Consider the following 25,897-nt stretch of genomic DNA (forward strand, 5'->3'; position numbering starts at 1 on the left):
AGTTTGGTTACACACAGCCAAATTGAGTAACAGGAAGAGGTCTTGGACACAAATTTGTTCCATGCTAAATGTAGAGGAATCAGCTGAGTATTCCTCAAATAAAATAAGTTGCCTCAGCTTATAAGGTAAATAAAATAAGCATTTCTCAAATAAGTAGCTGCCTCACCTCACTGCCTTACTGCTACATAGCCTTCCCGGCATGGTGCCTTCTTTTGATAATTACTTGTTCCACACCCAAATTGTATAACAGGAAGAGGTCTTGGACCCCTACTTCCCTCTCTCTTTTTTAATAATCTATATAGTCATAATTATAGCTTTAAGTATTCAATGAATAAAGTTTGTGACATTTTTACCCTTCTCCTTACCTAACATCATTTGTGCAGCATATTTTTATTTTATGTCTCGGTATATATTTTAGAATATTAAAATATTAAATATGAAGAATATTATTGAATAATATTCTTCAATATTTAAGAATATTATTCAATATTGAAGAATATTATTCAATATTGAAGAATATTCTTCAATATTGAAGAATATTATTGAAGAATATTGTTCAATAATAATCTTCAATATTGAAGAATATTGAAGAATTCAATAGGGCACAAAGATTCTGCCATTATAAATGTGGAACAGGAGTCACTTGCTACACCACTAAATTAAGAGGGGAAAGAATGAGGACGTTCCTAAACATGCCTCCTTATTACCAGCATCTACTTGTGTTTTATGTGTAATAAAGTTCACTAATATAATACTTTCCTGCCACATATTGGATGCTCCTCTTTACTTGTAGGATAAGCTGGTAACTCATACATCCAACAAACTTATAGAACATAAGTTCATCCACACAATCGACTTGAGAATGGTCCAGGACAGACTGAAACGTCGTCGTCCCTTCACTTTCTAGTATGGTGTTTGGTCAACACTTATGTTCTACATTGTAGCATCTGCTCTTGTTACAGATATATTTGTAGAAGAAAGAGAAGTGTGGAAATGCGTAAGTGATTTCAAGACCCGATCAATTTGGTAATCATTTTTCTTTTTTTTCTATGTACACAGTTAGAATAAAACAAACCTATACAGAAATGTAATTTATTAAATGTGAAACAAGTAACATACTACACAAGCTGACGCCCTCAATCTGCCAGTGTCAAGATCGCAGGCATCAGTATCCTTACACAATATTTACCCTTCCTACATTAAATATTTAATGGAGCTCTGCAATTTTCAAAACTAAAGAATTCTCAACATTTACCAAGAATTACAAAATTTAGAGCATCTGCAAAATGTGTATGCAAAAGGTAAATATCAAATAATTTCTTGTATACAAGATTCACTGTTTACAACTTTCTAAGATACAACCAACTTCATCTTTTTAAATCATGGGCAGCAGGTTCATGGCATTAACAAAATTACAATACTTAATCCCTGCTTAATATACAGATACAAAGACAAAATAAACAAAAATAAGATAAAACCTTCTTCTTTGTAAACAAGATCTCGAGCACAAGTCGAGAAGTCAAAGAAGATGTCAAGGCCGCAGTACAAAATCAAATCTTACTCTTTACTGAGCACCTTAATCACAGGCTGCTTTCAAATGAGCTTAGAAATGTACAAATGAAATATTGAATAACTTTGTAAAATTACGATGTAAAGAGAAAACCAATGCTTCAATACTTTCATTAATCAGACGGTAACAATCTCCGAATTGTCGGGAGTCTGCTCTCATCGAGAGTTTTGGGAGGCACTAAAGTCTTAATATGCATGTTATCCAAAATGGAAAAAGTTTAACATGGTAAAGATAAATGTGATTAGATCAGCCGCACACCAAAATATTAAAGCTGTTCTAATTGTGAACAATACTGTACATAAAAGGGCATTAACCACTCTGGTATAAGCCAGAAAATAAATCTTGCACAGTTGGTATAAATAATTTGATGGTAATTTTTGCCCATATTATATTCAACATTGATAGATGTTAATAAACAAAATGGCAATGTTTTCAATAGGGAGGTGAGAGTGTGACTTACATGACAAGTCCTTCAATAGACTGCTTAGCAGAGTGTAGTGCCGCAGCAGCTTGTTCCTTCACCGTTGCCACTACACCAGGACCTTCCTCCTGTACATAGTCAACAATAAAGCACATTCTCTCCCACAGGAGACCCCACATAACACCTAGGAACTCCTCCACACCTGCAGTGTAAGTCCGAATTGTTGCTATAACCGACATTAGCGCCTCATTTTTCCTCAATTCTTCATATACCACCAACCACTGCTCATACATGAAAGTCCCAGCAGATGTAATTGCTGCAAATACAGACTCCCAGTCTATGTTATTGATGATCCAGTTGTAAATCAACAAGGTGACTTCTATCAACCACACCCATCCCTGTTTTACATTCTCAATAACAGGCTTTGTGTAAATACTCAGGTCTCCAGTGACTTCCTGAAGTGTAGCCCATGAATCAGATACAGCTTCTACCACTGCTTGTCCAGTTCGTGATAAGTTTTCTGGTTGGAAAGCTTCAATGGTGAGATTTGCGAGAATGTTGGCATTTTCAATAATGTGCGGTAAGGCAGCAGTGATGCCATCAGGAGTGAGATCACCGTCGGTGTAAATATAGAGTCCAGCTCCAGACAGACCCAGTAAAGTCAGCAACAGTAGCATGTTCACCCATGACAGCAATGACCAGCCACCTACAACAAATACACAGTTATCAAGTCAAGGTCAATATTTTTTAAGATTAAACAATATATATTGTCTAATTAACATGTTTTGGTAAATGAACAAGTCAAAAATTTCTACATAAAACATTAATTATTGAAGAACATAATACCATCCTGGAAAGGTTTAGAACTATAGACTGAAACCATGAACAACACTGTGATTAGCAACAGTATACAAAAACTGCAATGCTGTACCAAACAGTATTGTACATGAAGTAATATAGCCAGTTCAATCTTATTTACATATTACTTATTGTTCTGGAGATAATTGCTCCTATGGCAATCTGACCAGGCTTCCTGGTTGATGACTTGGTTTATCAAACTCTTAGTGCTCTACTTTTGTTATCTCAGAGTTAGGATAAGTAGCCAAATGAATCGGGAACAATTGTAGACAACAATGAATAAAAGTGTCTTGTGTAGCTGAGGGCACCTTTACTCAATAGCTCATAGTGTCATAGACTTTATGAATAGTAGTAAAACTGATTTTCTATTTGACTACTAAAGAGGGATGGGCATTTAGAAGCAAGACATTTTATTTAATAGGGTTTGTCGTTTTAAATGCAGTACAAACTTTCCATTTATAGTGAACACAAAGACATCACAAAAGAGAATCACACACTCCAAAAATTTAGTTTTTTTTTTAAATTCTGCTATACAGTGGTACCTGCACTTATGAATTTAACCTGTTCCCAGAGACAGGTCGCAACTCGAAAATTTGTAACTAAAGGAATTTTCCCAAAAGAAATAATGTAAATCGAATTAATGGGTTCCACACACCCCCCCCCCCCCAAATATATTAACTAAAAAATACATTTTATACCGAATACCACTCTTTTTGTACTAGCTACAATACAGTATGTATATCTTGCCTTTATTGAGGCGGTGAGGTGTTAGTGTTGGAAGTGGAGTCCCCTTCCATTATAACATCAGGCAGTGATGACTTCTCTGGGGTACTCTCCTACATTTTGCAGGCATACCACTAGGACCTGGTTGTGGCTCACTGCTTGCTTGTCTTACTAAGAATCTGTCTTAAGACATTTGTTTTTTTCCTTACATTTTAACACTTGTCTGTAGTGAGGCATCACATTGTCATTTAAAAGGTCAATGCAACGCGGCCTGCTACAGCTTTATCCGGGTGAGTTTTTTCAACAAAACTTTGCAGTTCTTCCCATACTTCACACATCTTCTTAATAAGGAAGGGACATCCTCTATTCAACTATTATCTTAGGTTGAACCTTACCACTGACTTTCTTGGGACCCATGGCATGATATACATAATTACTTTTATGTTCAAAAGACAAAAAAAGAAACAATGAAATTCTTTACAAGCACGAGTCACTAAGCAGGCGGCTCTGGTAAACTGAGGCGGGGTCGCCCGTGTCACCGGGAACCGTGTGCTTGGTCGACCCGTATGTGTATCAACAAAGTCGCTAGTTGAGGCAAAGGTTGTAAGTCGAGTCACATTTATCGACGATATTGGGGTCGTAACTCGAAAAATTCGTAAGTGGGACAGTTGTATGTCGAGGTGCCACTGTATATTTGTAATGGCTTAATGTTTTCCCCTGATAATTCCTTCCCTTTCCAGAAATTTTGTTGCCAATAATTTTGTTTATAACTACAGTATTGTAGTCCCAGACCACATTTGATGCATCTGTCAAGTAAGAGGTGGAGCTGGAGACCTCCATGAGATTAAAAACAAAGTTCCTTCCTCCCTTATTTCTTGCTTGAAATAAGCAGTACATGTAGTTGCCACAATAAACTACCAAAGAAAATTATTCCTCAAAGGCAAAGGGGGCAAAAAGAAATCCCTGAACATCACACAAACTAAATTAATTAGACCAAATAAGATTTCTAACTTGTAACAAGAGGGGTGGAACTTAACGAAGGTAACTTAATGATGGAAAAACTGAATAATGGCAGTCTCCAGATGGGACAAAAAAGGCTGCCCTGGTAAACCCAAACAAGATCCAACCTCATCATATGTCACAAACAGGAGATGGAACTTTTGCACATTGATTGGAAAACTGAACTTGCCTTGCACCTTCAATAAGCCAATAGGCAGAGGGAAAATACTTGACGCCGAGATAAGCTAGCCAAAAGGCATGCTTGGCCTGTCCACTGGAACTGAGCAGGACAGCATGAACAAACATCACACTTGCTCATGGAAATAGCACACCAGGACTTCTAATCTGCACAAGGGCCCAGAGAGGAATGTCATGTACTTCCCTCCCATGGATTGAGGGTGGAGCAGGCTCCGGCCCAACCAATTGATGTAGCAGCTGGAAGAACAATCAAGTATCACCCAACACTCACTGCAGCTCGTTATCTGGGAAGAGATAGGGAAAGGGCCGAGACCAATGAGGAGATATTCCAACCAGGCACTCAAAACTGTCCCAGCACCAAGTGCCTGCAGGCAAGATGTACAACTATACTAGCACCAGAATTTAGGAGAACTTGACTATGAGGATAGGTTAATGGAATCTTCTCAACTTAGAAAAAACAGAGGGAATACAATGACTACATACAAGATACTTAAGAGAAATAGACAAGGTAGACAAGGGCAGTTTTTTAAGTTGAGAAGAGATACGACATGGGGATATTGGTGAAAACTGGATTCGCAATCAAGTTGTAGAGATGCAAGAAAGTTCTCATACCCTGTATGGATGGTGGCGATGCGATGATGCTAAAATTTCTAACTATTTTGATACGATTGATTCTTTTCAAAATTATAGTTGGATACTTGTCTTTGTGAAAATTTTGTAGTCGAGTTTGGACAAATTAATGTCACACACATGCATGTTAAATGCATTAATAATACATGTAATTAATTTATGAGCAGAAAATAATTGGTGGATCACGCTTAATCTTATGAAGGAAACCTGAAAAGTAAAACATTGCATTATACAATTGGGTATACATGCTTTAATTGTATACTATACAATAAAATACAATTTGTAATCTTATTTCAAATAAAGTTAATATTGCAACACTAGCTCAATTAAAGCAATCCCTATTCTTCAAAACACAACAACATAAGAAATGTTGTCAACATTCCATTACCCGACACACATCTTATATACAATAACATTGTTAATTTTTTTTTTCAAATAAAAATACATTGTAATAGTACAGTAGTTAAATTAAAAATACATTTTTAATTTATAGTGAAAAATCAATCTTCACCCTACATAATGTAAGTACAAGTGAAGAAGACATTTGTTTATATATTTGAAACTGAATACTCTAGAATTGTAGTGTAAAAACATCAGCATCTTTCCTGTTTCTATTAAAATTCTGTTTCATTTTGGTGTAGTACAGTATAATACTTCACTGTTAATGATCATTATTTAAACAAATTTTAATTATTACCCTAGACAAAAAATTCTTTTTTTTTTTTTGTAATAAATGTTGAAGGATCATTTTACCCCTTTAACAGCACAAATTTTATATATACAATTTTGGTCTAACTTGCTGAATGGCACACATCATATACAGTATATACATATTAAAATACTGCACAAAATTTAAAAGTTCCACGGCTACACGGTTCACATCAGCTTCCTCAGGGCTCTAGTGAACAGACGCCATTTAAAAAAAAAATCGTGGGCAACATTCCTGGGTGTGAAAGCCCCAGTACCGAGTGAGCCACCAAGGCTGGTGCATGCGGCATGAGCTAACAGCACTGCTGTTCAGTTTGTGACCACAACATCGCCTAAAAGTGTCAAAATATGTAACTGCTATTATTTAGCCATGATAGTATTACAGAAGAGCCTGAGCGTGATAAAGACTGTGCACAATGCTTCAGATATCAGTGAACACAATGCTGTTCAAGATGTTCACAGTGCTAGCCACTGCACACTGCCATTGTTTGGTCCATCTAAGAAACTTGAAATGACTTCATGTTCCTTTACATAATAAGTTTGTGGAAAATTACTCATTTACAAGATTTAAGTGACCAGCATTCTGATAATTGCACATCGCTAATTCTCACCACAATGCTGCTTAGTATGGTGGGAGGAGGAATCTTGAGGAGGAGAGGTGGTGTCAGCCGACTGTATAGCAGCCACTGTTATTGACTGGACTCTCCAGACCAACTTAGTGGTTTGTTATGGTGAACACAATGTAGATACTTATATATAGTGTGTGCATATATTGTAATAACAGCACAAACAGTATGCTGGGAGGAGCCATTTTGGAGAGGAAGGTGGTGGTGTCATCTGCTGACTGCTGTGTGACTTGTCATGCAGTGTACAGTGGCCGCTATGGACACCATACCCGCCTAGTTGTACAGTTATGGTGAACAAAACATGTAGATACTTACTGGTATATATAATGTGTGGATATAGTGTAATAACAGCACAAACAGTATGGTGGAAGGAGAAATGTTGGCGAGGGCAGTAGCATCGTCAGCTGAATGGTGTGCTGGCAACTACTATGCTGTTTCAATGAACCATACCAGCTTAGTGATTCATTATGGTGAACAAAACATGCAGATACTTAATACACTATGCACACACGTTACATATAAACGGCAAAAATATTTTTTTTATTGTTTCAAGAACATAACTGAATCACTAATATGCACACCATACTTTTGAATATAGTGATAGTTCATAAGTTTTATTATTTAACCACATTGAGAAAACTGTTTTCAAATTTTTCTGTACTCAAGCTCAATTTCTTCTTAATATTTAACTCGGTACTTGAAGTTTACCTCGGTGCTCGAGTTTGTTGATACATGTCAACAAACTCGTTGACATGTAAACTAACAAAATTAATGAGTAATTGGACAGACTTGTTGCTAGGGAAGGACGTAAATGAGATGTATGCCAAATTTTGTAAAATATATGATGAAGGAACATAAACATTCATACCAAAACAGATGCAGGACCAAAAACAGGATTGGTTCAACAGAAATTGTGAGAGGGCCAGAGAGGAAAAGACTAGAAAATGGGTTCAATACAGGAAGAGGCCTTAACCCACAAACATACCAGCACAACAAGCAAGCAAGAAAACAATTACACAACAGTGAGGAGAGAGGCAGAAAGGAACTTTGAGAAAGGTATACCAGACAAATATGAAACAGATCCAAGCCTTTTCTATAAATTTATTAAAAGCAAGTTGCACATAAAGGATAAAATCCAGAGATTGAGAATGGGAAACAGGACTACTGAGAATTAAAAAGAAATGTGTGAAACACTAAATGAACGGCTCCAAAGTGTGTTTATACAAAATGAGGATTTCATAGAACCAGACCCAATACAAATTCCAGAGCAAGCCATAGAATAAATAGAGGTATCTCAATATGAAGTGGAAAAATTACTCAAGGGACTAGGAAGAAATAAAGCAGTTGGACCTGATGGAGTTTCACCTTGGATGCTGCAAGAATGTGCAACTGAGCTGACCATTCCACTCCAATTAATATTCCAGACATCCTTGAGCACAGAAATCTTAGCAGATATATGGAAAGGCAAACATGGTACCAATCTATAAAAATGGTAATCGAGATGAACCTCTAAATTATAGACCAGTATCATTAACAAGCGTGGTAGTCAAAACACTAGAAGCAATAGTTAAAGCCAAATAGGTGTTCAACCAATCTTGAGGTTATCCTTGGAGATGATTTGAAGATCCTGTGTATAAAAACCAGCATTGAATGTAATGAAACGCCATTTTCTGGACGAGACCCGGAGGATCCCCAGAGCTATCCAGCCAGATATGTATCTATTAGTTTTCTGGCATCAGTCAAAGTGCACGGAGTTCTTGCCTACTAGGGACCACGACCCAGAACGTGGCCCCCTCAGAGAGGCACTAGGCGCATTGGCCTATAGAAACCCCTGTGTGGTTGGGAGTATTCAATGTCTGCCATCAACCAGGTCTGGCACTCAAAGATAGGCGCCCCAAAACAAACCCCTATTCTGGTGAAAATATTGCTGCCTAAAGCCAAACGAGTGGACAGAACTCCCCAAACAAAAATTAGCAAACGAGCATAATGTCATCATGTTACCGCGTCTTTGTCTGCGCAAACCCCCCTCCCCAGGAGGGGAAAGGGGGAGCCCTAGACCCTCGCACCGGTGATCCAACAGGCAGTTCTTAGGCTGTATGTCAAAAACATGCGAAAACACCGTCGACCGGAGGGAAGGAAGGGAGGGAGGGATGCCGGGAGCCTCTGGGTCTCACCCAGAAAATGGCGTTTCATTATATTCAACAGTGGTTTTCTGGGGGGAGCACAGTCGGCTTCCCCGGAGCTAACTACACAAAGACAAGGAAACACACAGGTACTTATCCGGGAGGCGATCAGTCCTCACTCCTCAATGCAAAGTCTAGACAACTGGCTGCAACCGCCAACCCAATGCAAAGCAGGCCTTACCAGGTCTAGGGACATTGACAAGGTAGCGAGCGGCCAGGACCCTGTTCGACCTGCAAAACCCAAGACATGTTGCCAAAGACAGCAGCCAAAGCAGCCAAACTTACGAAAGTTGTCCACGGGGATAGACCGCAGGCTGGCTAGACCTAGTAACCCTGCAGATGACCTGGGAGACCCAAGTCCTAGAACAGGGAAGGAGGGAAACCGGGTCAACCCAAAGCGCATCCCCAGCCACCGAAACCGTGGCGTGCAAATAACGGCAGAGCCACAACCGGACATAACACATGATGCACCTCCGCCCTGACCAACCAAGCATCAACAACCCAAAGACCCCTCCAGAAAGTAGCAGTCTCATTCTTCGCCTAGAAAAGAAGGAGACGGCTGCAACCGAACAAACCTACAACCAGGACTGAAGGAGCAGAAACCCCTGCGCTGGAGGAGAGCATGAAGCTCCCCGATCCGACCCCCAGAGGCCAATGCCAACAGGAAAAAAAAAAAAAAAAAACAGACCCTTAGAAAAACAATCTTTTACTGAAGGAACCACTACAAACCGAGGAGGAGAGAGAAAAAAAAAAGCACCCGGTCCAAAGACCAGGACGGCTCAAATAGTGCATGAGCAGGCTGGAGGTGAAATAACGGACAAGACAGATTGCGAAACGGGGTAGAAGTTACATCAATACTGAACACAAGCTGGAGTTGCTTCGCCAGCGCCGCACGATACGAGGCGACAGTATTCGACATCAGATGACGGTCCTGGAAAAACCACGAAAGGAAGGACAAGACAACCCTATCAGTGACCGAAGTACACCTACGCAGTGATAGGAAAAACTGGAAGGACTGCCAGGAAACTTCATACTGTCGCACTGACGAAACACTCAGGTGGGACACCATCAACGAAGCCACCTGCGCCCCATACAAGTGACGAAAGTCACAAGTCAGAAACTCCACATGTGAAAATTCGAGAAGAAGACTGAACCAGCCTCGTACCGGGCTGGACCGATCCGTTGAAAGAGGCGGAGCCGCTGGAAGACCGTCGGGCTCGGACACCGAGCAATCAGCGCCTGAAACCAAGGCTGGCCACCAAGGAGCCGGAAGGACAACTCTCCCCTCGTAAGTCTCCAAGTGAGCCAGGACTTGGAGTAACAGCTGAAACAGGGAAAGGGGTACAGGTAACTCCACCTCGCCCAGTAGTTCCTTAAGGCGTCGACCCCGATGGCTTCGCAGTTGGGGAAGGGTGCCACGTATACCGGGAGACGCCTCAACCATGATGACGCGAAGAGATCCACTTCCGGAGGCCTGAACGTCTGGCAGAGCCAACTAAACAAGTTGGCGTCGACCGGCCATTCCATGAACAAGGCAATGAACTGGGACAGGCCGTCCACCAGGACATTGGCCATCCCCTGAACGTGAACCGCCAGGAGAGCCAAACCCCGAAAACTAAGCAGACAAGTCACCCGAAGTGACCAGCCCCAAAGAGCCAAGAACCACATGAAACCCCCTCGGTTCAGGCAATGAACCACCAGGGAACAGTCCGAATGGAGCGGATCGTCGATCTCCGAGCGACCCGAATCCTCCAGAATAACGTCCACACAGCCACGAACTCGTGCACCGTGCTGTGAGCCTGACGAAAGGATGGACCCCATCGTCCCTGGCCGGCCTAGTGAGCAATGGTCACAAAACTCCAGCAAAGAGAGACGACAGACACAGATGGGCCACAACAACCCGGGTAAGGCGCGAGAAAACTCGAGTGGAGATCCGCTTGTACCAATTAAAACTAAACATTCAGCACTCTAGACCTAGAAAAATAACTTGCTATTGGGGCACAGATCAACAACTGTCATTAAAAATTGATGAATTTTTAAATAACTTGGTCAGCATTACTCTGTGAAACACACCTGATTTAGTTTTCTTATGTTTGAGTGCAAGCGGAGAAGGCTTCGGCATAGCACTGTACTGTTTATCCATGCCGGCTGTTCCATTTGCTGCCGTCTTCTGAGATTCTTGCAAAGCCCGCTGCTCTGCTTTCCTTTTTTCTTTGGCAGCTTTTTTTTCTGCTCTCTTTTTGGCTTGCTTTTCCTCTTCAACTCGAGCTCGAGCTTCTTCCTTTTCTGTAAAGATTGCAATCATTAATATAACACACACATACAGTTATCTCCCAAGATTATAGCAAAATGTGCCAGGAAAAAACCAAGGTGATAAACTACATCCTCTTGGCAAATTTAATAAGGAATTTCACTATAAAATAATCTTGCATACCGAGTGTAACAGTGTTGAAGTATGAACAAGCTATTATTTCCACCAACTCTCTCCAGCTTTTGATATCATGGCCAAACTGAGAGACAGGACTATGGCCTGACACAAACCAGATGATGAGATGACGACATTTTGGTCCGTCCTGGACCATTATCAAGTCGATTGACAAGTGGATAATGATCCAGGACGGACTGAAATGTCGTCATCTCTTCATCTTCTAGTGTGTGGTCATCATATCCTCGGCCACGTTATTGTGACTCATCATCTGCACACGGCCTGACAATACCAAGACTGATAGTAATCTCACCTTTTTCTTTTTTTAACTGTTCCTGCTTTTCTGCCTCCATTTGAAGTTGGAGTTTCTTTAAGTGTGCAATAACGTTGCGTGCGGCTGCTTCACACTCCTTCTGGTTGAGACAGTCTCCGGCTACCTTTCTCAGGGAAGGATTTAGAGGGTTTCCCTTCAAGTCCAGCCACTTGAGGCTCCGCAGTTGGCAGAATGATAAAGGCAAATCTGTCAGCTGGAGAAAAGAAAAAAGCAACCTTTCATAAATTGTTTTGGAATATTAACACTTGCAAAATGAGGCCAATACGAGCAGGTATGAAAATAACATACAATGTTAAGACAAACTATCCACCTCCAGTGATACAAACCTCGATCACTAACATCGCTAAAAACAAAACCTAAAAAAATACAACTACAAATACTGTATATTACCGAGACTGTACTACAATAACATAATATATACAGTATATACACACACACACACATATGTACGCGTGTGTGTGTACGTGAAGGGAAGACTGCGCCATAACCTTCCGTGGAAGATGTGCCATTGTCTTGTATGTACATACAAGACAAAGGCTGCATTAAATATGCAAGCCATAATTCACCAAGAATTCTGTTGCCCCAGCCAGGATTTGAGCCCACAAGTTCCAGGATCACCCCCAAATGTACACGGTACCATGACCACAATACCATTGCCAGAAACGCTATGCGTATTAGTGGTTTTAGGTATTGTATGTACTAGCTCTTATCTATAAATCCAACATTATGTTTGTAAATCACCTACGTATGTACTTTTCCTGAATAAAAATTTATTTTATCTATTATTTATACCATGTTATTCATCAGTACAGTAACTATTTTTTTGAGAAGAGAATAATTTGATGCACATACCTGGTTGTTGTAGAGATCAAGGTGTTTCAAGTTATGCAACTTGTAGAAATTTGCGGGTATTTCCTTTAGTTTATTGGATCCCAACTCCAACTGGGTGATGTTGCCCAACAACTGGGCAAAGTTGGACGGCAAAGACGTAAGTTGGTTGTTGGACAAGTCTATCTTTGTGGCTCTTGGCAGCAAAGCCTGTAATGGAGAATGTTGTAAAAGACATTGTTATAATTGTTTACTTTAATAACCAGCATTACTCTAGATATTTCCCCAAGGGACATCTAGTGACACACTTAATGGGAGTGCTGGTGAAATAAGTCATGAAAATTTGTGGCAATCTTAAAAAAAATTAAATACTGTAAATGTACATTATGTATTTGGGTAAAAAGAGGGTTATGTTCTAAAGATTTAGTAATTTTTTATCCATTATTTCTTCAATAAAAAGCCAACACTAAATACAGTGCAACCTCGATTAAACAATTTAATCCATTCCGGCATCTATCTCGTCATGTGAAATGCTCGTCTTTCAAAACGAATTTCCCAATTTAAAATAATGGAAATAAAATTAATCCATTCTACCACCAAAAAACATCAATATGATATTCGAGTTTTTAAACAATGGAGCAGCCCACCTGACATACACTGAACAAACCTTTATGATATTGTCATTTTTCAGATTCGTACAATTTTTTTTTTATTTTTCATTTTTGCTATAGAAAAAGGTTTGTTCGGTGTATGTCAGGTAGCCTGCTCCAATTTTGTTAAAATAAAAAAAAAATAATTTAACAAATTTGAAAAAAGGAGAAATGTCATAAAGGTTCGTTCAGTGTTCGTCAGGTAGGATACTCCATTATGACATTTTTTCCATGTTTTCAAATTTGTTCAATTTGTTTTGTATTTTTCATATTTGTATTAATAATGGAGCAGCCTACCTGACATACCGAACGATCCTTTATGACATTTGTCTAGTTTCAAAGTCTTTCAATATTTTTTTCATTTTTTTTTTTCGGAGATGGAGCAGCCTACCTGACAATCACTGAATGAACCTTTATGATTTTTTATATTTTTTTTTAATTTATTTTTTTTTGTTTACAAAATGTAGCATTTGTTGTTTTATCAATTTTTTTTCTTAATTTTGTCTAAAAAACAAAAATCATTGCAACATTATAGCAGTCACCCCTTTGCATCCCAGCATCATTGGCATCTTTAAGGAAAAAAAAAAGGAAAAAAAAAAAAGTTATTTGCATCGTTGGAGGTGTCCGAGAATTTGCGAGAACCAGCGGTAACGCTGGGAAGCACCATGTGCTTTTCTCGTTAACCCTTAAGCTGCTAAGGGGTCCCGAGGAGATTTACACTCCTGTGCGCAAGAAAAAAATTCTAAATTTTTTTTCATCTTCATAAAATGTTAATTTGTGTTCACTGAGCACAGGAAAAATAATAATAAAATTCTATTGTAGTTATCAATGACGTAATTGAGCCGACATGTTCGCCGATGACGTCACTGAGAAAGAGCGCCCTGGCTACGATATGGGTGACCCCTTTACACCGCGGGACATTTGAATCGTGTCTGGTACCATATGGCGTATATATACGTCATGCGCACAGTGGGACATGTTACTCATGGCGTATATATACGCCATGCGCAGTTTAAAGGTTAATCAAACGACAGCTCATCAATCGAGACAAATTTTTGCCAAGTGACACGCTCGTTATTCAAAATGCTCGTAGATTGAGGCACTCATCAATCGAGGTTCCACTGTACTCCATAAATCAATTCTAGGACGAGCCAACTGGCTGCAACCTGGGAGCCAAACCATACACGAACGCCCGAGACCAGGAACATTTACTAAATAACGGGCGGCCAGGACCCTGTTCAACCTCTAAGAAAAAAAAAAAAACTGTGCCCAAATGTTAGCCCAGGACAAGTTGCCAGACACGGCAGTCAAAGCAGCATACTTACGAATGTCATGGGCAAGAGGGTAGACCGCAGACTGGCTAGACTTGATAATCCTACGGATGACCCGAGAGACCCGAGCCCTGGAATAGGGAAAGAAAGTTGGATCGGCCCAAAGTGCGTCCACGGCCCCATAGCCCGAGGCGCACAGGTAACAGCACGAAGTCGCAACCGGACAACACATAATGCACCCCCAGCCTGACCAACTAAGCATCAATAAACCACGGATCCCTCTGGAAGCCTACCGTCTCATTCTTCACCAGAAAAGTAGGAGACAGCTGCAACTGAACAAAATGTCCACCAGGAACAAAAGAGAAGAAACCTCTGCGATGGAGGAGAGCATGCAGTTCACCGACCTGACCCCCAGAGGCCAAAGCCAACAGAAACAGATCTTTCTGGAAGCAATTTTGAACCGAAGGGGCCACCATAAACTGAGGAGGAGAGAGAAAAGAGTCCCCCCCCCCCCTGTTCAAAGGGGGACTCCAAGGCCAGGACGGCTTGCTTGTGTGCTCCAAGGCCAGGCAGCACACAAGCTTGCCGGAGGTGAAACAAAGCATGAGAAAGCTTACGGATCACAAGCTGGAGAAGCTCCGCCTGCGCCGCATGAAACGAGGAGACAGTATTCAGCACAAGATGGCCCTGAAGAGCCAAGAAAAAAAAAAGGACAAGACAACCGGAACAGAAATAGAAGTAAACTACGAAGAGAAGTGGCGAAGAGAAGAAAAAGGCAAAAAGACCGCAAAGACACCTCATACTGTCGTCAAGACGAAGACCGCAGGTGGGACAACATGGGAAAAACCACCTGATCACCACACAAGTGGTGATACACCCGCGTCAAAATGACCAAAACAGGGCAGCCCCGGGGCATTTGAGCTGGCAACCAACCTAGTGCGTTGCAACAACCAAAATCGACAATGCAATGCAGATACTGCCTGACCCAGAACTTCCATAAAAGAACGAGTAAATAAATATGCGCTGGGAACACGTCTTGCGAGACTCTGGGTCGTAGGTGTCACCGACCCAACAGGCAGTATGACAAGCACAACAGGTGACTGTCACCAAGACAAGGGCAACGAACAACCTTCAACCTCGCTCAAGGTGAGATGGGACTTTGAAGACATATTCATGGCTTCGTAAACCCCCGACGGGGTTTTCCAGGGCTCGTAGTGGGTTCAGCCTATGGGAAGCCCAGGCAACAGTGCTGCAAAGCCGGTTGAGCCCATATATGTCAACAAGAGGGAATAGGGCTATAACTGGACCCCTGAGAGGCATACAAGGACAGGGGGGGCCTAGAGGAGGGCCACTAAAATACCTTAGGGGACTAATAGACAAACCAGGCACTCCTCCAAGCAAAAAAGAAAAAGAAAAAAAACATGCAAAAGTACAACCACAACGCTGCCGTGTTGATAGGCGTGCTGAGCAGCACCTCGCGCCCCAAACCAGCAACAACACAACTTCCTACCCAAGGCCAAACAAAGGCCACTAAACCCCAGTTGGCCCGAAGAGCAAGGCAACTGCTGAGCAGGAGTAACCCCTACGGAAGAAAAGACCGAGAGCACCAGGGAAGATAACCCCAGAACTCAAGGGTAGTGTTCACAGGGGAACCTAGGAAAGGCAACCCTCAGTTCAGTATGTTACTCCTGGCCAATGCGCCACAAACAGCAGGAAATACCACAAGAGCACAAAATCCAGCAAATTCTGTGGCCGGAACTGACTTCCACCTCAGATGTGCTTCAGCCACAAGGCCGGCGTGTGGGTTCGGGGCTGCCCCCTCCCCTTCACTGGGAGGGGAGGGTTGCATGGGCCGGCGTGTGGGTTCGGGGCTGCCCCCTCCCCTTCACTGGGAGGGGAGGGTTGCATGGACCAGCGTGTGGGTTCGGGGCTGCCCCCTCCCCTTCACTGGGAGGGGAGGGTTGCATGGACCAGCGTGTGGGTTCGGGGCTGCCCCCTCCCCTTCACTGGGAGGGGAGGGTTGCATGGACCAGCGTGTGGGTTCGGGGCTGCCCCCTCCCCTTCACTGGGAGGGGAGGGTTGCATGGACCAGCGTGTGGGTTCGGGGCTGCCCCCTCCCCTTCACTGGGAGGGGAGGGTTGCATGGACCAGCGTGTGGGTTCGGGGCTGCCCCCTCCCCTTCACTGGGAGGGGAGGGTTGCATGGACCAGCGTGTGGGTTCGGGGCTGCCCCCTCCCCTTCACTGGGAGGGGAGGGTTGCATGGACCAGCGTGTGGGTTCGGGGCTGCCCCCTCCCCTTCACTGGGAGGGGAGGGTTGCATGGACCAGCGTGTGGGTTCGGGGCTGCCCCCTCCCCTTCACTGGGAGGGGAGGGTTGCATGGACCAGCGTGTGGGTTCGGGGCTGCCCCCTCCCCTTCACTGGGAGGGGAGGGTTGCATGGACCAGCGTGTGGGTTCGGGGCTGCCCCCTCCCCTTCACTGGGAGGGGAGGGTTGCATGGACCAGCGTGTGGGTTCGGGGCTGCCCCCTCCCCTTCACTGGGAGGGGAGGGTTGCATGGACCAGCGTGTGGGTTCGGGGCTGCCCCCTCCCCTTCACTGGGAGGGGAGGGTTGCATGGACCAGCGTGTGGGTTCGGGGCTGCCCCCTCCCCTTCACTGGGAGGGGAGGGTTGCATGGACCAGCGTGTGGGTTCGGGGCTGCCCCCTCCCCTTCACTGGGAGGGGAGGGTTGCATGGACCAGCGTGTGGGTTCGGGGCTGCCCCCTCCCCTTCACTGGGAGGGGAGGGTTGCATGGACCAGCGTGTGGGTTCGGGGCTGCCCCCTCCCCTTCACTGGGAGGGGAGGGTTGCATGGACCAGCGTGTGGGTTCGGGGCTGCCCCCTCCCCTTCACTGGGAGGGGAGGGTTGCATGGACCAGCGTGTGGGTTCGGGGCTGCCCCCTCCCCTTCACTGGGAGGGGAGGGTTGCATGGACCAGCGTGTGGGTTCGGGGCTGCCCCCTCCCCTTCACTGGGAGGGGAGGGTTGCATGGACCAGCGTGTGGGTTCGGGGCTGCCCCCTCCCCTTCACTGGGAGGGGAGGGTTGCATGGACCAGCGTGTGGGTTCGGGGCTGCCCCCTCCCCTTCACTGGGAGGGGAGGGTTGCATGGACCAGCGTGTGGGTTCGGGGCTGCCCCCTCCCCTTCACTGGGAGGGGAGGGTTGCATGGACCAGCGTGTGGGTTCGGGGCTGCCCCCTCCCCTTCACTGGGAGGGGAGGGTTGCATGGACCAGCGTGTGGGTTCGGGGCTGCCCCCTCCCCTTCACTGGGAGGGGAGGGTTGCATGGACCAGCGTGTGGGTTCGGGGCTGCCCCCTCCCCTTCACTGGGAGGGGAGGGTTGCATGGACCAGCGTGTGGGTTCGGGGCTGCCCCCTCCCCTTCACTGGGAGGGGAGGGTTGCATGGACCAGCGTGTGGGTTCGGGGCTGCCCCCTCCCCTTCACTGGGAGGGGAGGGTTGCATGGACCAGCGTGTGGGTTCGGGGCTGCCCCCTCCCCTTCACTGGGAGGGGAGGGTTGCATGGACCAGCGTGTGGGTTCGGGGCTGCCCCCTCCCCTTCACTGGGAGGGGAGGGTTGCATGGACCAGCGTGTGGGTTCGGGGCTGCCCCCTCCCCTTCACTGGGAGGGGAGGGTTGCATGGACCAGCGTGTGGGTTCGGGGCTGCCCCCTCCCCTTCACTGGGAGGGGAGGGTTGCATGGACCAGCGTGTGGGTTCGGGGCTGCCCCCTCCCCTTCACTGGGAGGGGAGGGTTGCATGGACCAGCGTGTGGGTTCGGGGCTGCCCCCTCCCCTTCACTGGGAGGGGAGGGTTGCATGGACCAGCGTGTGGGTTCGGGGCTGCCCCCTCCCCTTCACTGGGAGGGGAGGGTTGCATGGACCAGCGTGTGGGTTCGGGGCTGCCCCCTCCCCTTCACTGGGAGGGGAGGGTTGCATGGACCAGCGTGTGGGTTCGGGGCTGCCCCCTCCCCTTCACTGGGAGGGGAGGGTTGCATGGACCAGCGTGTGGGTTCGGGGCTGCCCCCTCCCCTTCACTGGGAGGGGAGGGTTGCATGGACAAGCTGTGGTCACAGTGAATGACAATTGCTCGTTTGCTGGTTTCCCTTTGTTTTCTTTTGGGGAGTTCTATTTCTCTTTTCAGTCTTTTGTTTTTTTTTTTGTTTTTTTTGTTTTTTAAGTTTCTACCATGTGGGGTTTGTTTTGAGGTGCCTACCTTTCTGTGTGCCTAACCTCAGTCAATGGCAGACAAGGAATACCCCCCAAACACAAGGGGGAGGTCTCCTTAAGCTATTGCTCCCTGTTCATCTTTGAGGGGGGCCAGGTTTTGCCTGTGGTCACCAATAGGCAGGACTCCATTGACTGAAATATGCCATCCATAAGATGTACTAATATAGCGTACATCAGTCCTATAGCTCCTGGAAGCCTCCGGGGCTCCCCCACAGAAATGATCTGGAAAAATGATAAATAAAAATAAAATGTTTTTACTCTATCTTGAATGATGGGTTGACCTGCTACTCTTGTCTGACTATGCATTTGGAAGAAGGAAGGGATCTAATTGGTAAAGGAAGAGGCATCAGAAAGAGATGATGCATACACAAATTGGTGGATCATCTTCAGAAGTCACTGGCTACCGCAGATTGCTAAAACTTGAGACTTGTCCTCGATACGAGTGGTAATTCCAGAACTCTTTCCAAGCAAATTTAACAGAGATAACATTTATACCCTTTTTCTCATGCTCTATAGGCAAAGATTACAGAGCGAAATCTCTAGTTCAACCTGTCACACAGTGGATATCTACCACCCGAATCCGATCCAAATTTTCAAGGACTTTTTCTTACACCCCAGTGTTAGGATTAAAGGTATTTTGTAGGATTAAATACTACATAGATTAGGTGCATAATATTTTGAGCAGATGCTCTTTTACCTTTTAAATGCATTGTAAATAGTAAGTCATGTAACCTATACCTGGTGATGTCATTGTTTGTGGTTGTTGTAATAAATGCCATGTGGAGCACACACAAGTTTCTCTTCCTGCTGAATTATAATACCCAGTTTGAACATATATAATTTATGTTGGTGTTATCTTTCTTCCCAGAGCAATTGATTATCTATACACAGCTTCCTTTCTATAGTAATGGGTCACCTCTTCCTTGCTCCTGGTGTTTCAACACCACTACCTACTTACCAGTTATTAATAATAGCTTTCTTCATAAACATTTGCAAGTTCACAGAATGTACAGTAGGTACATGCTTGACACAAGAACACAAGACACTGATTGTTGGGCAAGTTTAGGTAAGCCACATGGATTATGCGAGTTATGGGTTATGTGGACATTTTTGTAGCACTCCACAGTCACCTCTTCATTACCCGTCATATACCTGTCAATGATTTCGAGGATCAACGTCCCCGCAGCCGGTCTCTGACTAGGTCTTCTAGTTGGTCTGATCAACCAGGCTGGTTCAAGTAGCAAAACCAAATGTAAAATCAGGGATTTGGTATGCCATCCATAAGATCGAGTGTTGATTAGTCAGCAGTTCATTCATTAGGGGGAACACCTTTTACTATACGTGCTGTATTTTCAAATCCTCATTTCCTAGTAACATACCAAGCAGAGACTGCCTGTACTATACATGGATGGAGAAATGCTTAATTTTCTCTCTATTATTTATTACTCATGTCATACCAAAACTGGAATACGGAATACAAGTATAGACGGAAAACGTTTAAAGTCGACCAGACCACACACTAGAAAGTGAAGGGACAACGACGTTTCAGTCCGTCCTGGACCATTCTCAAGTCTATTGTGGTCGACTTGAGAATGGTCCAGGACGGACCGAAACATCGTCGTCCCTTCACTTTTTAGTGTGTGGTCTGGTCAACATATTTCAGCCACGTTATTGCGACTCATCGCCTGCGTTTAAAGTCGTGCAAGAAAATAACTTCCATAACTAAGAAACATAGGCCAAGATGAAAAGCAGAAAACATTGGATGTCCAAATTAGAAGATAAGAAAAGCCCACATTGAATGTAATGAAATGCCATTTTCCAGGTAAGTCCCGGAGGCTCCCTGACGCTATCTGAAATGACATGTGATATATTAGTTTGGGGTCATCAGTCACAGGAGTCTTTATGCCTACCGGGGACCACAGCCCAGAACCTGGCTCGGGCACAGGGAGCAGTGGCCTATGATCACTTTACATTTAGAGTGTCATAATTGCTATCAACCGGAGGACGCAGAAAGATTGGCAAATCAAAACAGACCACTGTCTGGTTAACCTGTGCAATCTACATCCGAAAAGATCAAAATAACTCTCCTAGAAAGAACCCCAACAAGCAACACTTCATGCAACTAGCACTCCTGCTTGTAACAGCTACCCCCCACCCCACCCACACCCCCCGGGGAGGTGGAGACGGCAGCGCACTACACCTACGCCAGTTCTTGAACTAGTGTGCTGTCGGTCAGATCAGGCACCGCTGGTCTCAAATTCCTGTTCTGGATGTTTGCCCTGTGTGGCTGTTCCTGCTGTGTGTGGTGTGGTGGCCAGGTGTTATAGTGCACAGGAGCAGCATGAACCTAGGGTGACCTTCCCTGGCTGCTCTGAGCTACTGCCCTGGTGTGTCAGGGTTAGCCTCCCTGGGGTGTTCAGGAATCACTGAACGCTTTTGAGGACTTCATCGCTTTATGTTTGTCTTCTGCCACCTGACACAGCAAAGTGCCAGGTGGCATCAGGAGCCACCATGACACACGCAGCAGCAGCATCAGGAGCCACCTGACACACGCAGCAGCAGCATCAGGAGCCACCTGACACACGCAGCAGCAGCATCAGGAGCCACCTGACACACGCAGCAGCAGCATCAGGAGCCACCTGACACACGCAGCAGCAGCATCAGGAGCCACCTGACACACGCAGCAGCAGCATCAGGAGCCACCTGACACACACAGCAGCAGCATCAGGAGCCACCTGACACACACAGCAGCAGCATCAGGAGCCACCTGACACACACAGCAGCAGCATCAGGAGCCACCTGACACACACAGCAGCAGCATCAGGAGCCACCTGACACACACAGCAGCAGCATCAGGAGCCACCTGACACACACAGCAGCAGCATCAGGAGCCACCTGACACACACAGCAGCAGCATCAGGAGCCACCTGACACACACAGCAGCAGCATCAGGAGCCACCTGACACACACAGCAGCAGCATCAGGAGCCACCTGACACACACAGCAGCAGCATCAGGAGCCACCTGACACACACAGCAGCAGCATCAGGAGCCACCTGACACACACAGCAGCAGCATCAGGAGCCACCTGACACACACAGCAGCAGCATCAGGAGCCACCTGACACACACAGCAGCAGCATCAGGAGCCACCTGACACACACAGCAGCAGCATCAGGAGCCACCTGACACACACAGCAGCAGCATCAGGAGCCACCTGACACACACAGCAGCAGCATCAGGAGCCACCTGACACACACAGCAGCAGCATCAGGAGCCACCTGACACACACAGCAGCAGCATCAGGAGCCACCTGACACACACAGCAGCAGCATCAGGAGCCACCTGACACACACAGCAGCAGCATCAGGAGCCACCTGACACACACAGCAGCAGCATCAGGAGCCACCTGACACACACAGCAGCAGCATCAGGAGCCACCTGACACACACAGCAGCAGCATCAGGAGCCACCTGACACACACAGCAGCAGCATCAGGAGCCACCTGACACACACAGCAGCAGCATCAGGAGCCACCTGACACACACAGCAGCAGCATCAGGAGCCACCTGACACACACAGCAGCAGCATCAGGAGCCACCTGACACACACAGCAGCAGCATCAGGAGCCACCTGACACACACAGCAGCAGCATCAGGAGCCACCTGACACACACAGCAGCAGCATCAGGAGCCACCTGACACACACAGCAGCAGCATCAGGAGCCACCTGACACACACAGCAGCAGCATCAGGAGCCACCTGACACACACAGCAGCAGCATCAGGAGCCACCTGACACACACAGCAGCAGCATCAGGAGCCACCTGACACAGCAGCAGCAGCAGGAGCCACCTGACACAGCAGCAGCATCAGGAGCCACCTGACACAGCAGCAGCCACCTGACACACACAGCAGCAGGAGCCACCTGACACAGCAGAAGCCACCTGACACACACAGCAGCAGGAGCCACCTGACACAGCAGAAGCCACCTGACACACACAGCAGCAGCATCAGGAGCCACCTGACACACACAGCAGCAGCCACCTGACACAGCAGCAGCAGCAGGAGCCACCTGACACACACAGCAGCAGCATCAGGAGCCACCTGACACAGCAGAAGCCACCTGACACAGCAGCAGCATCAGGAGCCACCTGACACAGCAGCAGCATCAGGAGCCACCAGACACAGCAACAGCATCAGGAGCCACCTGACACAGCAGCAGCAGCAGGAGCCACCTGACACAGCAGCAGCAGCAGGAGCCACCTGACACAGCAGCAGGAGCCACCTGACACAGCAGCAGGAGCCACCTGACACAGCAGCAGGAGCCACCTGACACAGCAGCAGCATCAGGAGCCAACTGACACAGCAGCAGGAGCCACCTGACACAGCAGCAGCATCAGGAGCCACCTGACACAGCAGCAGCAGGAGCCACCTGACACAGCAACAGCAGGAGCCACCTGACACAGCAGCAGCAGCAGGAGCCACCCGACACAGCAGGAGCCACCCGACACAGCAGCAGGAGCCACCTGACACAGCAGCAGCAGGAGCCACCTGACACAGCAACAGCAGGAGCCACCTGACACAGCAGCAGCACGAGCCACCTGACACAGCAGCAGCACGAGCCACCTGACACAGCAGCAGCACGAGCCATCTGACACAGCAGCAGCAGCAGGAGCCACCTGACACAGCAGCAGCAGGAGCCACCTGACACAGCAACAGCAGGAGCCACCTGACACAGCAGCAGCACGAGCCACCTGACACAGCAGCAGCACGAGCCATCTGACACAGCAGCAGCAGCAGGAGCCACCTGACACAGCAGGAGCCAGAGGAAGGGAGGAAGGAACTTTCTCTGGCCTCAGAGTGAAGGAGCAAAACACCTGTGAGAAACTCGTCTCAAGACTCACTATCTCCTTGACGGGGACCTCAGCGAGGCTCATCATGCTGAGGTCGAGCTCGTTGCCGTCGAGCTTGTCTCTGAGGTTGTTCTTGGCCATGTTGAGTGAGTGAGAGTGAGAGACGAGCGGCCGCACTCCTGCTCATCTCTCCCACAACACAAACAACGTTGCCACATTCACAACATAACAATTCCTTCTTAGTCCTTATTTCTAGGAATTCCTATATTTATTGACTTATTTAATGATGTTTAATTATTAAAAGGGTTAATATTTCTTGAAGGTATAAATCTAGATGCGTAAGAGTGGTGAGAAACGGTCCACGTAGGTGGTGAGAGGTACACATGGCAGCAGCCAGGATGAGCATCACGGAGCGCACCTCATGCTCACCAGTGTGGTATAACCTTACTTTCACACGCTCACTAGTGTGGTATAACCTCACTCTCACACGCTCACCAGTGTGGTATAACCTTACTCTCACACGCTCACTAGTGTGGTATAACCTCACTCTCACACGCTCACCAGTGTGGTATAACCTCACTCTCACACGCTCACCAGTGTGGTATAACCTCACTCTCACACGCTCACCTAGTGTGGTATAACCTCACTCTCACACGCTCACCAGTGTGGTATAACCTCACTCTCACACGCTCACCAGTGTGGTATAACCTCACTCTCACACGCTCACCAGTGTGGTATAACCTCACTCTCACACGCTCACCAGTGTGGTATAACCTCACTCTCACACGCTCACCATTGTGGTATAACCTCACTCTCACACGCTCACCAGTGAGGCATAACCTCACTCACACGCTCACCAGTGTGGTATAACCTCACTCTCACCAGTGAGGCATAACCTCACTCATAGTGTAAGCAGAATACTCATACTCATCCAGTACTCATACCGCATACTCAGCCAGTGAAGCAGTAAGTTTTGACGTCAGTGAAAAGAATGTAAGAAAGTGGTGGTATAACCAGTGTGGTATACCACACTGGTATAACCAGTGTGGTATACACTGGTATAACCAGTGTGGTATACACTGGTATAACCAGTGTGGTATACATTTATACAGAGCTGTATAAATCTCTGGTGTGCTCCCACTTGGATTACTGTGTCTAAGCATGGAGACCTCATCTTCAGAAAGACATAAAGGTGGTCTGGAGAACAGTTCAACACCGGGCGACAAAAGTCATCCCAGAATTAAGACGACTCCCATACCAGGGAGGACTGAGGGCTATAAAGTTAATGAGGGAGGTAAATCAGATATTAGAGTTCAACCCAGACAAGTGCAAGTTAATGAAGAAGGAACATGGGTACACATTATGAAGGGGAGACACGCAAGAAACTGGAAGATGGCTTTGAGTTGAGTGGATGAAATTGGGATAATAAATATAATGTTACTGGTATACTTGAGGTTGATTAACGTAAAGAACAGCATTAACAAATCTTAACAAGGCTACTTTCAAGACATATATATATATATATATATATATGACTGAAAACTCACACCCTAGAAGTGACTCGAACCCATACTCCCAGGAGCAACGCAACTGGTAACTACAGGACGCCTTAATCCGCTTGACCATGACGACCGGACAATAAGGAAGTGATAGCCGAAGCTATTTGAACCACTTCCCCGCCGGCACTCGGATGGTAATCTTGGGCATAGCATTTTATCAAATCACCTTATTCTTTGGGGCACACGTGAGGAACACAAATGCGAACAAGCCTGAATGGTCCCCAGGACTATATGCGACTGAAAACTCACACCCCAGAAGTGACTCGAACCCATACACCCAGCGGATGGTCAAGCGAATTAAGGCGTCCTGTAGTTACCAGTTGCGTTGCTCCTGGGAGTATGAATGTAACGGTCTCCAGGCATATATGCAACTGAAAACTCACATTTGTGCTGCTTTTTCAGTCATGTTCCCCCTTTTTTTATCTTTATTTGTATTTGTTCTCAACACTTTTTATTCTTTATGCTCAATTAGTATTAAGTTCTAGATATTAATGTTTTTCTTGCCCGAAACGCATTGCGTAATAGTGGCTTTAGGCATTGTATGTACTAGCTCTATCTATATATCAATCCATTAATGTAACATCACTTGTATGTATATACCTTACCTGAATAAACATCTGAATCTGAATCTAGGACGTTAAGTTTCACTTACAAGGTGGAGGGTGATGGGAAGCTGCCCTTTCCAAAAGTGTAACAGTCGCGGAAAGGAATGGTGGCTTCCACACTGCAGTCTACACTAAGGAAACGAACATAGGAATGTGTCTTAATGCCAACAGTGACTGCACGGATAGGTACAAG

The 25,897-nt window shown here is 45.9% G+C and overlaps 1 protein-coding gene across 1 annotated transcript; it reads right to left on the reverse strand.

Annotated features, from left to right (window-relative positions):
* Window positions 1–1,078: 1,078 nt before the first annotated feature.
* Window positions 1,079–23,931, reverse strand: LOC123745521 (leucine-rich repeat-containing protein 59). The gene is made up of 5 exons (XM_045726108.2): window positions 23,592–23,931; window positions 12,528–12,713; window positions 11,655–11,868; window positions 10,990–11,202; window positions 1,079–2,697 (listed from the first exon to the last, which is right to left on the reverse strand). The coding sequence occupies exons 1-5, from the start codon at window positions 23,679–23,681 to the stop codon at window positions 2,027–2,029; spliced, it is 1,374 nt and encodes a 457-aa protein (XP_045582064.1). The 5' UTR covers window positions 23,682–23,931; the 3' UTR covers window positions 1,079–2,026.
* Window positions 23,932–25,897: the final 1,966 nt, after the last annotated feature.

This window comes from Procambarus clarkii, chromosome 71 (genome assembly GCF_040958095.1).
Source record: "Procambarus clarkii isolate CNS0578487 chromosome 71, FALCON_Pclarkii_2.0, whole genome shotgun sequence".
Taxonomy (NCBI): domain Eukaryota; kingdom Metazoa; phylum Arthropoda; class Malacostraca; order Decapoda; family Cambaridae; genus Procambarus; species Procambarus clarkii.

Bases quoted from the DNA above. Each gene is read 5' to 3' on its own strand.
- LOC123745521 (XM_045726108.2), bottom strand. From the start codon at position 23,681: ATGGCCAAGAACAACCTCAGAGACAAGCTCGACGGCAACGAGCTCGAC. The intron at 12,714-23,591 runs GTGAGTCTTGAG...TCTCCATTACAG, and splicing joins AGGTCCCCGTCAAGGAGATA to GCTTTGCTGCCAAGAGCCAC. The intron at 11,203-11,654 runs GTGAGATTACTA...CAATCTTTACAG, and splicing joins ACAGTTAAAAAAAGAAAAAG to AAAAGGAAGAAGCTCGAGCT.